Source organism: Phaseolus vulgaris, chromosome 8 (assembly GCF_051622355.1).
Source record: "Phaseolus vulgaris cultivar YP4 chromosome 8, ASM5162235v1, whole genome shotgun sequence".
Classification (NCBI taxonomy): domain Eukaryota; kingdom Viridiplantae; phylum Streptophyta; class Magnoliopsida; order Fabales; family Fabaceae; genus Phaseolus; species Phaseolus vulgaris.
In genome coordinates, this window is record NC_143505.1 from 4,996,173 (window position 1) to 5,013,407 (window position 17,235).

The 17,235-nt window shown below is 32.1% G+C and overlaps 2 protein-coding genes across 2 annotated transcripts; both read right to left on the reverse strand.

Moving 5' to 3' along the window:
- On the reverse strand, positions 1 to 879 carry LOC137823371 (protein METHYLENE BLUE SENSITIVITY 1). The gene has a single exon (XM_068628475.2). The coding sequence runs from the start codon at positions 661 to 663 to the stop codon at positions 337 to 339; it is 327 nt and encodes a 108-aa protein (XP_068484576.1). The 5' UTR covers positions 664 to 879; the 3' UTR covers positions 1 to 336.
- A 2,267-nt stretch (positions 880 to 3,146) lies between these two features.
- On the reverse strand, positions 3,147 to 6,102 carry PFA-DSP5 (Phosphotyrosine protein phosphatases superfamily protein). Its single transcript, XM_068629580.1, has 5 exons — positions 5,621 to 6,102; positions 5,321 to 5,414; positions 4,625 to 4,682; positions 4,455 to 4,498; positions 3,147 to 4,099 (listed from the first exon to the last, which is right to left on the reverse strand). Exons 1-5 carry the CDS (start codon positions 5,779 to 5,781, stop codon positions 3,842 to 3,844), a joined length of 615 nt encoding a protein of 204 aa, XP_068485681.1. The 5' UTR covers positions 5,782 to 6,102; the 3' UTR covers positions 3,147 to 3,841.
- Positions 6,103 to 17,235: the final 11,133 nt, after the last annotated feature.

A 17,235-nucleotide genomic window follows, 5' to 3' on the forward strand; every position in this document is an offset into this window, starting at 1 on the left:
TTAGTAGTAGGGCAACAAGTCCACTTTAACTTTCAATATAGGGAACAATATACATTCGATCTTGAAAAGAAAGGCTCCCATACAACAAAGTTAATCGCATTCCCACAAAAAAAAAAACCCTTCTTTGTCCCTTCAGAGACACAGCATCATCGCTTTCATAGATATTGCATCATAGTCCCTTCCCTCGATAAAACAACTAAGCATACCCACTTCCTGAAATACTCAACAACACCCTAAAAACTTCAACTTCGACAGATAAAAGGAAAGAAAAAAAAGAAACAAGAAAACAGAGCACGAAGGGGCTATAACATAAGCGATGACAATGACCCATTACGATCATTTCTTTTTGCTTCCGCGGATGCCGGGGCGACCCTTTGACGATTCGGGAGCGGCGGCGCTCGTTGTTGTGGCATGAAGGTTCGCGACCTTCTCCTCCTCGAAGGGGATCTTAGGGTGACGCGCCTCGTGATGAATCTGCATCGATTTCACGTCAGGCGCCGTGACTTTGCAGTGCGGGCACTCATATTTCGCGTGCCCGCCTTTCTCCACGCCGGACCGGTCCGCCTGGCCCGCCTTACCGCCGCCGCGGTTGGTGGTGGCGGCATCGATCTTGGCCGCGATCTCCTTAGCCGTGTGCTTCTTGGGCTTCGCCTTGCCGGTCATGGCGTCGAGTGCGGGTCTCTGTGAATGATTGTCCTCCTTTTCTCCTTAATGGTTTGGATTTTGGGGAAGAAGAGGGTGATTTGGAATAGGGGATGGTAAACCCTAGGTTTGGGAGAACCCTAGTTTATTTTCGACCACCGAAAAGGGGTTTGTTGTGTTTGTAAATCGCGTTGCGTTTCGCTTGCGCGTTTGGGGAATTGATTTTCGTTATTAATAGGCACGGAGTGCTAGAGGCTTATCTCGAATACATTATTTTCAGCATTTCTCATCATGCCTGAATTCGGGACACGTGGGAACCTCTCATTCGCTGATATTCGGACTTTTTGCTCGGCCCAATTACTTTCGGACACCTCCTTCGAATCAACTTGGGCTTAACGCAGTCTATAGCAATAGATTCCTCACAATCTTATCACCTATCATTGCTAGGGTTCTTTATTTTTTTTCTATTTTTTATACATTAGTGCTTTTTTTTTTAGATGAGTCTTTAACCAACTTTAGTGGAATTAAGCATAATTTAAAGCTTCCCTACAAAGCTTAATTTACAATTGGGTTTTTATAATTGGGTGGTGATTTTAGAATCCTCTCTTCTTTCTTTCTTTAGAATTCTAGTTCTTTCTTTAGGATCCTTTATCTTTAGGTTTCTTGATTTTTGATTAGAGATATCTGCAAAGATATTTTGACGTTCAAGTTAGCGATGAATATGTCTATATTACAGGTATTATAGTCAGAGAATCATTACTTTTTGTCTTTAGGGTCTTCACTTATTTATAATTTTCATATGGGTCTTTTCCTGTCATAAGGATTATCCCAGACCCATGAAGGTCTAATACTTCCTTAACCATGTTTAGGAAGTGATTAGTTATTTTGATTATGATTAGTTTTTATTGTGGATTTTCTCTCATCGTTCTAGGAAGTCAAATCATTCTTTGGTGAAGTTCAGTGTTGTTTGTACTGAATGGTCGGTATGCCAAATGTCATTAGATATTCAGCAGTACAAGTAGGATTAACTTTAAAATAATTAAGCATGTTAGGAGTTCCATTTCATAGTTGTCTATATAAAAAAATATTTGTTATAAGATATTAAACTTTTATATAAATATTACTTTTAACTTTCAATTGAGGAATATTATGATTTCATACACAAAAATACAATTTAGATATGTATAAAAAAATAGAATTATTTTTAGTCGATTGAATTCATAAAAGGGTTGGATTTGATGACGTGTAAATATGATGTGTTATTTATGCCAAATCCGATTGCAAATAACTTCTAAAAACAAAATTAGAAAAATCTAGCCCATGCTAAGAAAATTGGTTCTCCATATAATAGGTGTCATACTTAGATGGAAAGAATGAGCCATAATATGTTGACATCTAACTCTTTTTTTTTCTATGTCTACTTTACCATCCATAATACTATTTTAACATTTTTTATATCATTTAATTACAATTTTATATTTTTTTTTCAAAAATATCACATCACATCAAGAGTTGTAAGTTATCAAAGTATAATTTTTGGAAAAAAAAATGAAGTTGCAAAATCTCCAAATGACTCTTATGATTTAAAAACCGTTACAAACATAATATTTTACCAAATTTTTAATTATTAATTAACCCTAAGCAAGTAAGTGAAGGGTGTTTCAATTTTGTGGACAAGTTTGTTCCTTCCAAATCATATAATTTTATATCCTAGCTAGCAAAACATAAAACAATAGGCACAAAAGATATGTCGTGTTAGATTAAAGATGGTTACTAGATTCATCTCATAGAATGATGTTTACTATACTTCACTATATGGTTTTCAAAGGATAGAACTTATATGACTTCCTTTAAAGAGTTATTGTGTAATAGTATTCTTCAAGGGTATAATATTTACATCAAGTTCAAGAAGTTTGATGGATCTATATAAAAAAAAGAAAAAAAAAAGATAAATTCTTTGTCAAGATACCCTAACAGGGTGCAATGTGTACAGTGAATGAAAAGAATAAAAATAATTAGTATAATAAATAAGACGTAGTCTCCCCAAACTCTTTCAAATAAGTAGCATTTGCAATGTTGTAAGCATCCTTTAGTTGTGTTTTTCACATATATCAATAACTAATTATGTAATATAATAGAATCGTATATTTTGTTCATCACTTATAAAAGTTCAATCATTATCTAGAATATCAATAAATGTTATATAATTGTTTTTGGAAAATATTAATTTAACAATTATAAATTAAAATATATTTATTTATAATCGTGATTTGACTAATACAATTTTAAACTCTTTCTAATTATAATGTGATGCATGATAATCAACCTATTAACACTTTTTTTCTTTTATTAGTTATCAATATTAATTTAATATGATTATAACATGTTCTTATTTCTAAACTTTTTGGTTCAATAATATACCAAGAAATGTTCAAAAAATGTAAAATTGGGTATGCCTAGTAAAAACACAATGAAGAATGAGATAAAAGTATATACAGAAACAATTCGAGAAATCAAACATAATTGCATTCCTTTACATAAAACCAAACAGCTTTGTTTTGTTTTGTTTTGAAGTGCTTCGGTCTTCATTGCTATCCACAAGACAAAAACTTATTAATCAAAAGGAAAACGATACACTGTTTTTTCTTCACGAATTTCTCTCGGACAAGTCATGGTGAGGCATTGGTCCCATTCCCTTAAAGCTCTTCTAACTTTTCACTTACATGGACAAATTACAGTAAACTCCAACATTCAAATTCCAAACGCTAAACCAATCCAAGTTGCTCCCTCCATTATGCTGCTCACCAAATCAGCACTTATCCCCTTCTTACTTCAGAAGAATCATCAAAAGAATATAGATGGATCCATTCCTTTGAACTATCAGATCAAATTTTCTTATACACACCAAGAAAGATTATTATTTGCTTACAGATACATGGCTTCAGAAAATTACACTCACAATTAATGGCATACCCAATTCCTAGAATTGCTTGCACCACTGTATTTTCTATAGTGCAAGACAATGTAAATTATAAGGGTAAGGGGGAAGGTGGAAAAGACAAAAAAAATGACCACACAGTTTTCTTTAGAAGTAGTAGTCTTAAAAGATATTTGAAAATAACGATGAATGAATCTGAGAAAAACTATATGGAGTATGAATTCTACAAATAAAGAAGAAAAAAATAAAATCCCGTCACGGCTAAAATGATGTCAATCGGGGCTTCTGTAAATTCTCATCTTTGTACAACAACCGACGCTTTTTGGAACCATATCCATGGTACTGGTATATTATGCTGTAAAGGCACTGGCTCAGGCTTAGAATGTCAAACATTTCTATAAATGTTAAATCCATTGTCCTGGATTTAACACCAGCAAATCGTTGATACTCCTCAAATACAGAAGACAAACACCAATTCTGTAATTTTCGCAAGCAACCAACAAGGCAACCGGTTCTATGCTGCATAAAAGAAGAGACTGTTCGTCAGAATATTTATTTAAAACAACTACGTCGAAAAAAGTATAGGTATAGGTCTGTTTTGTTTCCTTCTTATTTTTTTTCTTAATTTAAGAAACTTCTTTTAAAATAATCTCATCCCAATGAACAATCAATTTCTTGTCCAAAATCTATTATAGGTTAAACAAGCTCTTTTAAAACAAAATAAGAGAGACAGTTAGGAGATTTTTTATCATCCTCTTCTACTTTGTTGTCCTAGTTCAAGGGGGAGTTAATTGGAATGGTGTTGTATGTGGTGAACTCAATGTATCTGTCTTTATATTTTCTAAAAATAGAGATCGAATGCATCTTTCTATACCTTTCCTCGCTTGCAATGGATCAAAACAGGGTGATTTCTCACGTCTGAAACCACAAAAAAAAAAAATCAAAAACTTAATAATATTAAATAAACAAGAGACAAATGCAACAACACCAAGAATAAATATACACACATGGAAAAACAAATCTATGATTGTTAAATTTGAGTACCAATTAAAACTTTGAGTGCATCCATGACAGAATCCTTGAGAATAGGGGTAGAAACATCCTGCAAACAATACAAGAACTTGTTATCGCTGAATTTTAAAATAAAAGGTTAACAAGTTACGAACACTGGTTCCTTAATTCAAAGGCATCCACCAACACCAGGTATCCTTGTTTGACACAAAATTCTTCCTTAACGCAGAAAAAATATTCACTTGATACCAAAACTAGTAGTTTAAGACAAAACCAGATCAAGACTGTGGCATGACAAGTAACAAAAGAACAACTACACATGACAGAACCAAACTTATCGAGTCTTTATTCGAATAATCACAGACTAAATTATCCAACTTCTTTCCCGGGCTGAAATCAACTAGAAACGTTTCAATTTTAAAAGAAATTAAATGAGAGAGCTTTCATAAAATTTAGACGCATGAGTTGATTTTAATCTGTAGAAGAATTTAGTTTTTTTTTTCTTCTGATAGTGAGAATTAATCCAAACAGTCTAAACCTTGACCTGACAGGCATTTCAATAAAATCTGTCACCAAAATCAAGAGACCCAAATATCCCATATCGCAAAGAGAATCACTTCAAAACAACATGAATCACACACCATACGACAAAACACCTTTCAACACAATATATGAACATGAACCATAATAATAATAATAAAAATAATATAGGAGAAAAGAACAAAATACCGTTTTCCCCTCAATTGCAAATTGAAAGAGCCGAATATTCTGCGAGCGAAGGAACTCTAGATTCTCCTCAGGATAAGGCTCAGGGCACAGGTATCTGCACCAATTTGCAACCTCGTATTTAAGTTTTACGCTAAACATTAAAAAACACAACATAATCTGCGGAAAATAAAAAAACGAGACACATTACACAATTCTTTAATTTATTTTTTATTTGAGGAGGAACGGGAGGGGGGGGGAAATGATGAGTAGAAGAGTGAAAGAATCTTTAAGAATGAAAATTGAAGGAAGAGCGAGACGAACATGATGGAGCGAAGGTTTAGGGTTTGGAGAAAGGGAAAATTGGAGGAGGTGGGGAAGCTGGATCGGAAAATGCAGTCCTCGACCATGGCGAAGTTAGGGGGCGGAACCAGAACGGCGTCGTTGTCGTCGTCGCCGTTCTCGACCTCCAGAATCAACCCCATTGCTGTTGTTCCAGGCCTCAATGCGTTTGTTTGAAACTCTCTCGAAAAAATGAAAGATTTGTTGAAGGTGTGTTATATAGAGAAGATGAAGAAGGAAGTTTTAATTTCAGAATCTCTTTGTAATTGGGATTCTTCTATTCCTCTTTTTAAGGAGGGTGAGGCCGTGAATACGACGCCGTTTCAAACGGATTGGGGTTTCCCCCTCTTCTCTCCCTCTGATTCCAAAACGGCGTACAACTAGATTTTGCTGTTGCCGCTGTTGCGAGGAAACCGCACTCAATAATGCTCCTTTTATTTATTATCCTTTTTCCCTTTTTTTATATTCTTATCGTCACCCCCATTTTATTAATATATTTTTTAATATCTATAGCAGGAACAAATGTGCTCTATATTCATATTTTTTATTTTTATTATTTATATATATATTTATATTTAATATTTAAATTCATATTCATATTATTTTTTTATTTAAAAAAAAAACTAAAATTATAATTTTGAAGCGATGAAGATATAGGAAAAAAATTGTTTTTGACAAACTAACTCCATATTTAAAATTGATAACTATTTTTTTACATTAGTTTTAAAAAATAATTTTTAATTAATTATAAAAATAATTAGTTTTTTTAATAAATACTTAAAAAGTAGAAAATGATTAAAATATCTAAAATAAAATATTGATAAGAAGGAAATAGAAATTAATTTGTGTAGAGAATCCTTATAGATAAATAAATATTTTATAAAATCATAAGGACCATTTTTATACGGTAATAACTTGGTATTTATTATTTTTACTTTCATTAGATATTTTCGATATTTGTGTTTTATATTAATAAATAGTGAGTACACAAATTTAAAACTTATTAATAATGAAAAATAATTTGGTGAATTGGTAGTTGCTTTTTAAAATTTTAATTAAACTAGTTATTTGATTCGTATATATAAAAGCTTCATTTACAATACTTGAATATTGCATGATGATAAGTAAGTAAGTGATATAAAATCTAGTTGATACTTTAAAATATATATATATATATATATATATATATATATATTATTTACATAATAATAAATTAGTATTTTAAAATAATGTTAATTTTACAAGAATTTTAAATATATACATATATCAAATAAAAAAATAAAAGAAAATCAAAATTATAGCAACTCATCCTGATGTTTTGTCATCATAAACATCTTCTACTCTCATATAACATATCATCGTCACAAGACAAACACAATAGATACAATATGATAAGTTGAAATTTTTTAAAACTTTTAATATATTTTCATATTCAATTAAAACAATTACAAACATTTCAATTCTCACAATTCATCTCATTACAATATATTAAACAATCAATTGTTTACTAATAACTCATTATCATTTACAATTCATGTTAGAATTCGCTAACATACATACAAAGACACCTTACTTCACTTTCAGAAGACACGTACATTAAATCTGATCCAAAATTCTATATTTACCATACTATTCTCCAACCCAAATGAAATAGGAACTAAGTCATCTTGATAAGATGAATCTATAATTTTTTTTAGTGAAAATTGAAGTTAATTTAACTAATAAAGAAATAATTTATTTTTTAATATAAAGAAGTGAAAACTTAGTTTTTACCATAAAAATAACACTCTTAATTAGGGAGAAAATATTATAAAAGAGATAATTGATTTTGTTAAACTAATAAGTGTTTATGATTAAGATAAATAAATATACAATCTAGTCCTAAGTCATAGCTGCATGCACATTACATTGGGTAAAAAAAAAGATAAAAGAGTATTTATTATTTATGTTGTGAGATTTGAATTAAGTGTGTTACAAAATATTCCTGGTATTAACGTTGAGTCAAACTAAACCTACGTAGTAACCGATGGTGGTAACGATTGATTGTAACGTGAGATATGAACAAACGATATCATGCATTGAATCAAAGTTGTTGTTCCTTTCACCCATATCATCAAATCCACTGAACTATGTTTTTTATTGGTTTTTTTTAATGTGAAAGTAATGAACATTGATGAGACTCAAAATTCAAAAGGGTCAACACGGAGATTCCAGCATGCAACCATGCATGATGTGAAGTTTCGTGCTGATTTTTGCAGAAGCAATAAAAGAGATTCTTATATATTATTTCGGTATATGTCATTGGTGTTGAATGGATTTTAAAAAATTGTTTTAAAAATTTGGTGTTAGTTAAAGATTGTACCTGCTCGATTATGTAATCGAGTTGTTATTTATAAGTTTTAAATGATGTAAGATTATTTATAGAATAATAATAAATATCAGTGATTTAAATATTAGATAAATATTTTTAGGTAAATATTTATTTTTTATTAGAGATCAATTGAAAGTTATTTTTTATTAACATTCTGACCTCCTCACACTTAAATTGATTTTAAATAGAAAAAAAATAATACTTTACTCTTTTTTGGTTTCTATGGAGTATTTAGCTTGATGTAAAAGTTTCTTTGAATCACTTCTACCTAATAATAGTGACAATAGAATATTATAATAATGATATAATAAAATATTTTCATTTTGAACAGTTTCAACGCATGCGTAGTCTCATCAAAGAAACTTTTGGATTGAAACTCAATCAATTTGAAAATAATACTCGAGTTTGATACTTTAACCCAATAGTGATTTGGTTTGATTTAGTTTTTGAATTTTTTTACTTTTAAAAAAAATTGTTACTTAAAAAAAATGTGAAAGTATTAGTACGGTTGGAAAATTACTTATTTAGATCATTAAATCTTATTATGAATCACATTTTTTTTTTAAATTATAAATTACTATCATCTCAAGTTTGTTAAAAATACAAAATATATATTTTTTATATTAGAGTATGAGATTAGAATAGACAAATGAATATATTTAATTTATTTTTAAAGATGAAATTAAAAATAGAAACAAATAAGATAAAGAAAATAATTTTTGTTGGATATTTTGAGAAGAATTGAGAGGGAGATTAAGAAGCAGATGAATATAAATGATTATGATATTGTTTTCACTTGAGATTCAAACTGATTTTTTTTTTTCACATAGGAACATTTTTTGTCGAGCATAAACATAACGGTGCAACGTTAACTATGATATTTAAATTTTAAGTTGATAAAATTATCGTTTATGTTTCTGAAAATAAAGAAAGACACTGTTTATGTGACGTCATATAAAGTGTGAGTCATCACCACGCTGGAGTGTGACTATGAGTGGCTTAGTCAAACTTGTCTTGTCAAATTACTAACGTTAGACTCTTCATGTTCCAACTTTTTCCTTAAACTCGGAACCTTCCTATTTTATTTATTTATTTATTTATTAATTTACACTATTTTTAAAAAAATCACTAAAATGTATATTCTTATATCCCCATCATATCAATATTCTTTTGGTACATATAGAAAAGATTAACATAAGCCCTTTTTTTAACTATCACTAATAATTTTGAATGCGTTTTTTCAGTGATATCTTGATTTTCAATGACTAGTTTTTGGTAATTTTCGTGTGGCATTTTAGTGTTATTAGGAACTAATATTAAAAAAAAATCAACTCTTTTAAATATTAGTAGGATTTTTTATTTATTTTTTTAAAAAACTTTGATGTTATACACCATTATGCTAGTTAGGTTGACACCTCAAGTAATAATAATCATTTGTCATCACATGAAAAAAAATATTACTAAAAAAATAAAAAAATACAAAGATATGGGAGGAGTAAACCAAAACTCATATGTTAACAAAAACGATACATATCTAGATTATACTTATTAATAAAAAAATTTAAGCATAGACTATATAGAAGTCTATTATACCAATGAATGGATTCTCTATGAATAAATCTTAAATTAGTCAACTTATCAGCACGCATTTCCTTCACGAAAAATACAAATAACCCTAAACCTGATTTTTTCATAGTAATTAAGACAAATACTTCATCAATTACGAAACATCCAAGAACATTTGTCCTAGCAGTAAACGCAACACAAACCAAATTAAGTTAAGTGTATTTTTGTTTTTATATTATTTATATTATAACTAAAATTATTATTTTTTGTTTAAATTTCAAATCTTATTAAAATGAATCTCTACCATTTGACATAATAAATAAATTTTTAATATAAACTATATTATAACATTACAATATTTATGTTAATTATAAATAAACATAATATAATTTAATATTTTAATTTACACTGAAAATATATTTAACACGTAATCAAATACATTAATAATTTTCTTACTATAAATATCTAAAATATAATGTGTAAAATACATAATAAACAATTCTTAAATTAAAAATTAATAACTATATTATGAATATGAATAGGTATAGTATATGTTGATAAAATAATTGTACCCTTTATTAATAACTGCACACCTTTGCACACTTTTGTTTTGGGCCTTCCTTTTTGGGCTTTTGTTTTTCTCTTTGTAATTTGTGTTTTGCTGTTTGACATGTACATATATATACTCTTATGGATCCAATAATAATTAGTTTTTCTGTGCCATTAAGTTTCACAATTCAGACTTCTTCCCTCTCTCTGTTCTCTGTTCTCTCTCCCCCTCTGTTTAGGGTTTTTCATCCTCTATTGGTTGGTGCCTTGGGTGATTGCTATCTCTTTGCCATGGCGGTTAATCGCATTATGGTATCAGAGCTCTTCAATTGAAGAGCTCTGTTGCGCACTCTGAAAACTTTCTTTTCTTTTTATTCTTCTTGAATTTATTTTCCTTGTTTCTCTGTTTGCAGCAATGGCAGAAGAACGCGTCGCTTCTTCGTCTCAACCCGATCCGGCGAACAGCTACCTCTACCTTCATCCTAGCGAGAACCCCGCTGCTCCGCTCGTCTCACCGGTGCTGGACGCTTCCAATTACCACTCCTGGAGCCGCTCGATCTTGACGGCACTGAACGCTAAAAACAAAGTGGAGTTCGTTCTTGGAACGCATCCTTGCCCAGAAAAAGACCATCAAAATTTCTCAGTTTGGAACAGATGCAATAATATGGTAGTCTCATGGTTAGTACACTCCGTCTCTTTACCTATTCGGCAAAGCATTATTTGGATGGATAGTGCCCTAGACATCTGGAATGACTTGAAAACTAGATACTCTCAGGGTGACCTATCTAGAATTTCCGATCTTCAAGTAGAAGTAGCTTCTTTAAATCAGGGGGATTTATCTGTGACTGAGTATTTTACAAAATTAAGGATAATCTGGGACGAGTTGGACAACTTTAGGCCTATCCCCATGTGCACATGTTCTGTAAAATGTTCTTGTTTAGTTAATTCTATCATAAGTCAAAGAAAGTGTGAAGATTATGCCATGCAATTTTTGAGAGGGTTAAATGACCAATATAGTAATGTTAGATCACACGTTCTTCTCATGGAACCCATTCCACCTATATCAAAGATCTTTTCTCTCGTTGCTCAGCAAGAAAGACAATTAGCAAACCACATTTCTGTTAGCATATCTAGTATTAACAGTGTTGATTCCACTAGGACATCCTCCTCTACTTTGTGCACTTTTTGTGGTAAGCATGGGCACACTGAAAATGTTTGGTTTAAAAGAGTTGGGTTCCCTCATCAAGACAATAGGAACTCCAAACCTAACACTAGAAAGGTATGCACGCACTGTAACAGAAATGGTCACACTGTGGATACCTGTTACAAGAAACATGGCTACCCTCCTGGGTACAAATACTATAGCAGCAATAGGACTAGTCAGATTAACAGTCTTGTTACTACTGATGGTGTTTCCTCTGAGCCTTGTCTTAAAGAACAGGAAAAACGTGATTACCATCTCACTGCACATCAAATTCAAATTATCAATGATGTTCTGAGGCAAAACAGCAATGACACTCCGCCTAATCCTATTCAAGTGAATCAAGTGGGCTCCTTCTCTGCAGACTCCAATACACATGAGTCTTCAACAGGTAAGCACTTCTTCTCCTCTTTTAAATCATAGTCATAATTCCTGGATCGTTGACTCTGGCGCCACTGATCACGTTTGTACTGTCTTGTCTGCTTTCACCTCTTATAAAACTATCAAACCTGTTTTGATCAACTTACCAAATGGCCAACATGTTTTTGCAAACTATTCAGGGACAGTCGTTTTTACAAATAAATTTTATCTTCTTGATGTGTTGTATATCCCTCAATTTGCATGCAACCTTATATCTGCTTCTAAATTGTCTCTACACTTAAAATGTAACTTGATCTTTTCCCCCACACACTGTCTTATACAGGACAACCTCTCCAAAGAGCAGATTGGTTTAGCTAATGCCAAAGCTGGCTTGTACATCTTTAACTCTTCTATTTTTCACACTGACACACACCACTTTATTCATTCTGTCTCCTGCACTGTTACGGAAAATAATTTGTGGCATTATAGAATGGGGCATCCCTCTGATGAAAGGTTGCATGTCTTGAAAAGTCAATACCCTTTTGTTTTTGCTGATAAAACTCATATGTGTGATATTTGTAATCGTGCAAAACAAAGAAAACTTCCCTTTACTCTAAGCACCTCTCACACTACTACTATATTTGATATCATTCATGTAGATATTTGGGGACCCTGTTCTGCTACATCTATGCAAGGTTTTCGTTATTTTTTGACCATTGTAGATGATTTTTCTCGTTATACATGGACTATATTGTTGCATGCAAAATCTGAAGTTCGCACCCATCTCATAAATTTTTTTGCTTATGCTGAAAATCAATTTAAAACAACCATAAAATGCATTCGTTCTGATAATGGTGTTGAATTTGCCATGAAATTTTTTTTTGCTTCCAAAGGCACAGTTCATCAAACTACTTGCATTGAAACCCCCCAACAAAATGGTATAGCTGAACGTAAACACCAACACATTTTAAACATCACTCGCGCTTTACTGTTTCAAGGAAATTTACCTAATATTTTTTGGGACTTCGCTGTCCAACATGCTGTTTTCCTCATAAATTGCACACCCACTCCCCTTTTACAAGATATTGCTCCATATGAAAAACTTTTTGGAAAACCTTATGATATCTCTTCCTTACGGGTTTTTGGCTGCTCCTGTTATTCTACTACCATTCATGCTAATAGAAAGAAATTAGATCCTAGATCTGTTCATGGTATATTTCTCGGCTTTCCACACAATACTAAAGGTTACATCATCTTAAATTTAAAGTATCATCGCATTGAAGTTTCAAGACATGTGATCTTTCATGAACATCATTTTCGATACATATTGAATCATGATGACAAACGGAGCCCCAACACTTTATCTTTACCCATTCCTGCTAACTATAATACATTCTGTGATGATATTTTGTTTGATTATAACTGTCACAATCATGAGCACGAGCCTCCAATCACTCACAATGACGACAACATTATTCCAACTAGACGCTCCAGCAGACAAAGACGACCCCCTACCTACTTAGAGGACTTCCAGACTTGCTTACCTGCTGCAAACACTGTAAGTAATCGGTATCCCATTCATAAATTTCTTTCCTACACTGCTCTCTCACCTTCTTTCAAAAAGACTATTTTATCTATATCTTCTAACACTGAACCAAGCACTTACACTGAGGCTTCTAAGTATCATTGTTGGAAACAAGCAATGCTCGAAGAGCTTAATGCTCTTAATGCTAACAACACATGGCAGATCACTATTCTTCCTCCAGGTAAGAAAACCATTGGCTGCAAATGGGTTTTTAAGGTAAAACACAAAGCTGATGGAACCATTGATCGCCACAAAGCACGGTTGGTAGCAAAAGGCTACACACAATTAGAAGGTCTTGATTTTTTAGATACTTTTGCTCCTGTAGCAAAACTAACCACTTTAAGACTTTTACTTGTTGTTGCCACTTCTCAAAACTGGATTCTTAAACAACTTGATGTGAATAACGCTTTTCTCCATGGGGACCTCCTCGAGGAAGTCTACATGCAACCACCGCCAGGCCTCAAACTCCCATCTCCTCAACATGTTTGCAAATTACAAAGATCACTCTATGGCCTTCGCCAGGCCGGCCGCCAATGGTATGCAAAACTGTCTCAATTTTTACTTTCACATAAATACACTTTATCCTCTGCTGATCACTCTCTATTTTTACATCATAACGGACCTAACATTACCATTATTCTTGTGTATGTTGATGATCTGGTGCTTACTGGAAACGATCATGAGGAAATTGCCCATATCACCTCTCTGCTGGACACTCAATTCAAGATCAAAAACCTAGGAGACCTCACCTATTTTCTGGGCCTGGAGGTGGCCAGAAACAGCCAAGGGCTCCACATCTGTCAACGAAAATACGTACTGGACCTTCTTCATGAAACCGGCATGATCAATTCTGCTCTTATGCCTACACCCATGGTTCACTCATCTCAGCTTTCCTCCTCCGTTGGCACACGACTCAATGACATTGAAACCTCTGAATATAGAAGACTCATTGGCAAGCTCATATACCTAACCAACACACGGCCTGACATTGCCTTTGCTGTCCACAACCTCAGCCAATTTATTTCCTCTCCTACCAATCTCCATCAACAAGCTGCTTTTCGTCTTCTTCGGTACTTGAAAGGCAACCCTGGAAACGGTATCTTCTTTCACAGCAACAACACTCTCCAACTTCGCGGTTTCAGTGACTCGGATTGGGCTACCTGTCCTGAAACCCGAAAATCAGTAACCGGTTACTCCATCTTTTTGGGTGACTCTCTCGTCTCATGGAAATCCAAGAAACAACAAACCATTTCCAAAAGTTCTTTTGAAGCCGAATATAGAGCCTTAGCCACAACCACCTGCGAGATTCAATGGCTAACCTATATCCTGCAAGACCTTGGTATTTCCTATATCCAACCAGCAACCATCTATTGTGACAACCAATCTGCTATACACATTGCCTCAAATCAAGTGTTTCATGAGCGTACCAAGCACATCGACATTGACTGTCACATCGTCCGAGACAAGATCACCGCTGGGCTTCTCAAGTTGCTTCCAATCTCTTCCTCTATGCAGATTGCGGATATCCTTACAAAACCCCTTGCTCCAACAATATACAAAGAGATCCAGTCCAAGCTGGGAATGAGAAACATATATTCCCAGCTTGAGGGGGGCTGATAAAATAATTGTACCCTTTATTAATAACTGCACACCTTTGCACACTTTTGTTTTGGGCCTTCCTTTTTGGGCTTTTGTTTTTCTCTTTGTAATCTGTGTTTTGCTGTTTGACATGTACATATATATACTCTTATGGATCCAATAATAATTAGTTTTTCTGTGCCATTAAGTTTCACAATTCAGACTTCTTCCCTCTCTCTGTTCTCTGTTCTCTCTCCCCCTCTGTTTAGGGTTTTTCATCCTCTATTGGTTGGTGCCTTGGGTGATTGCTATCTCTTTGCCATGGCGGTTAATCGCATTATATGTATGTATATTTTTGTTAACATATGAATTTTGGTTTAGTCTTTTCATTTTTTAAATTTTTGTTTTAATTATATTTTTTATGTGATGATAGATAATTATTGTTATTTGATGTGTGAGCTATATAGTTTTTATATATAAAAAAAACTATATTGTGAATATAAAAAATTATAATACTAGTCCATTAAAAATCACTATTAGTGTAACTTTTAAATGATAATTATAAACTTATTAATCATGATAAATTTCTAATTTGGTAATAGTTATAAAGTTGTTTTTTCATATGTTTTAATGACGATGAATAGTTGTGAATGTATACGTTTTCTCTGACTTTTGTATTATGTTTCGAATGATGTAAGGAAGAAGATCACAAAATAATTCACAGAAAAAAAAATGAAAAGTAAAATTTGTGGGCTTTTACAAAGGAAGGAATCATAAAAGAAAGTAAAAGGGTCGGCTACTTTTTTAAAAGACTTTTCCTCTTTCTGTAACTAGATTTTGGATCCGTGTCATGCACGTAATTTTATTTTAACGTTTTAAATGACATTTTCCCCCCCTAAATAGCTATATGACATGAAATTTTATTTTTTAATGGATACAAAATATTTTTTATTTATCAAAATAAATAATTAAATAATTTATTTTAAAATAATTAAAATATTTTTTTTTATATTGACTATATACTTTTTCTAATACTATTTACAAAATTATACATACATCTTAGATTATATTATTTTTAGATTATTTATTTATGAAAATAATAAAATTATGAAAAGTTGCTGTCATTAACTTTGTCCTCTCCTCCCAAGAAAGCAGCCACAAGAAAAAGCAATTGATAAAAATGAAAAACAATAGACCGACAAAATGGTAAGGATTCCGAAAATAAAATAAAAAAATGAAGTTTTTGGCATTGAAGAAAGTATGGAGTATGGAGCAAGTATTTGAATTATTGGTCACACTTTTGACTTAGTCTTCTTCTTTAACTCCTTCACTCTAACTGTATATCCTACCACTTTCATAATTTGACCCACATCTTCATTTTTTAGTTTATCATGTTTTCAAATTTTAAAGATCAAAATTAGATTCTCTTTTATTTTATTAATATACAATTGTATAAAATCATTATAGATAATGGATTTTTTTTTCTATAAATATTGTTCTACCAACTCTGGAAAAACGAATGATCGAGTTATCTAGGTGGTTTATCGACATTTTGGCTCAAAGCACTTTTCAGTGACAATCACATTAAAGCATAATTTAGGGACGCTAATCTTAATTAGGAGATACAACGCATAATTAAATGATCATTGGGTCTATACTAATCCTTATGGGAAACTCATGCTCAATGGAAGAATATAAATAAGAAGGGACCCAGGGAAGATTCGCTAAAACTAGAGTTAAATCAATCACTTCGGCTATTTCTAACTTAGGCACCAGAGTGTCATTGTAGATACGCTCCACTTTGGATTGACGAAGGAGACAACCGGATAGGAAGAGGAGGAGAAAGAATGTTCAGTTCAATAGGGGATATTTAGTCTTGACTAAGTTGTAAGAACAAATATAATCCTAACACTTATGTCGGATCCGAAATTAAAACCACAATTTCATTATCTTTATAATGTATTCTTTTTATCATTTAATAAAAAAATAGACAAAATGATAGTGTGAAAATAACATTGTGAAAAATTGTTTTTTTTACATAAAAAACTTTTGGATGTATAAATTTGAAAATTATCTTTTACCATTTTTCATAAAAAAAACTTTGAAGATTATTTAATTTGGGAGTTTTTCAAATTGTGTAATTTAAAAACATTCTAGGTTCCTACCTATGTTATCACGAACACTCTCAATATAGCTTAACATATGTTGAGATCTTCTTCGTTCGGCTATATTAATCACTCCAAACTTTTTATACTAATGCTTTTCGAGTTTGGGGAGCAAGTGTATCTCTCAAAATAGAGATTTTCTTGACCACAAATAACTACATTGACTAAATCTCACTTTAACATCCTAAAGACAATATTAAAAAGAGAATTAAAGGCAAAATT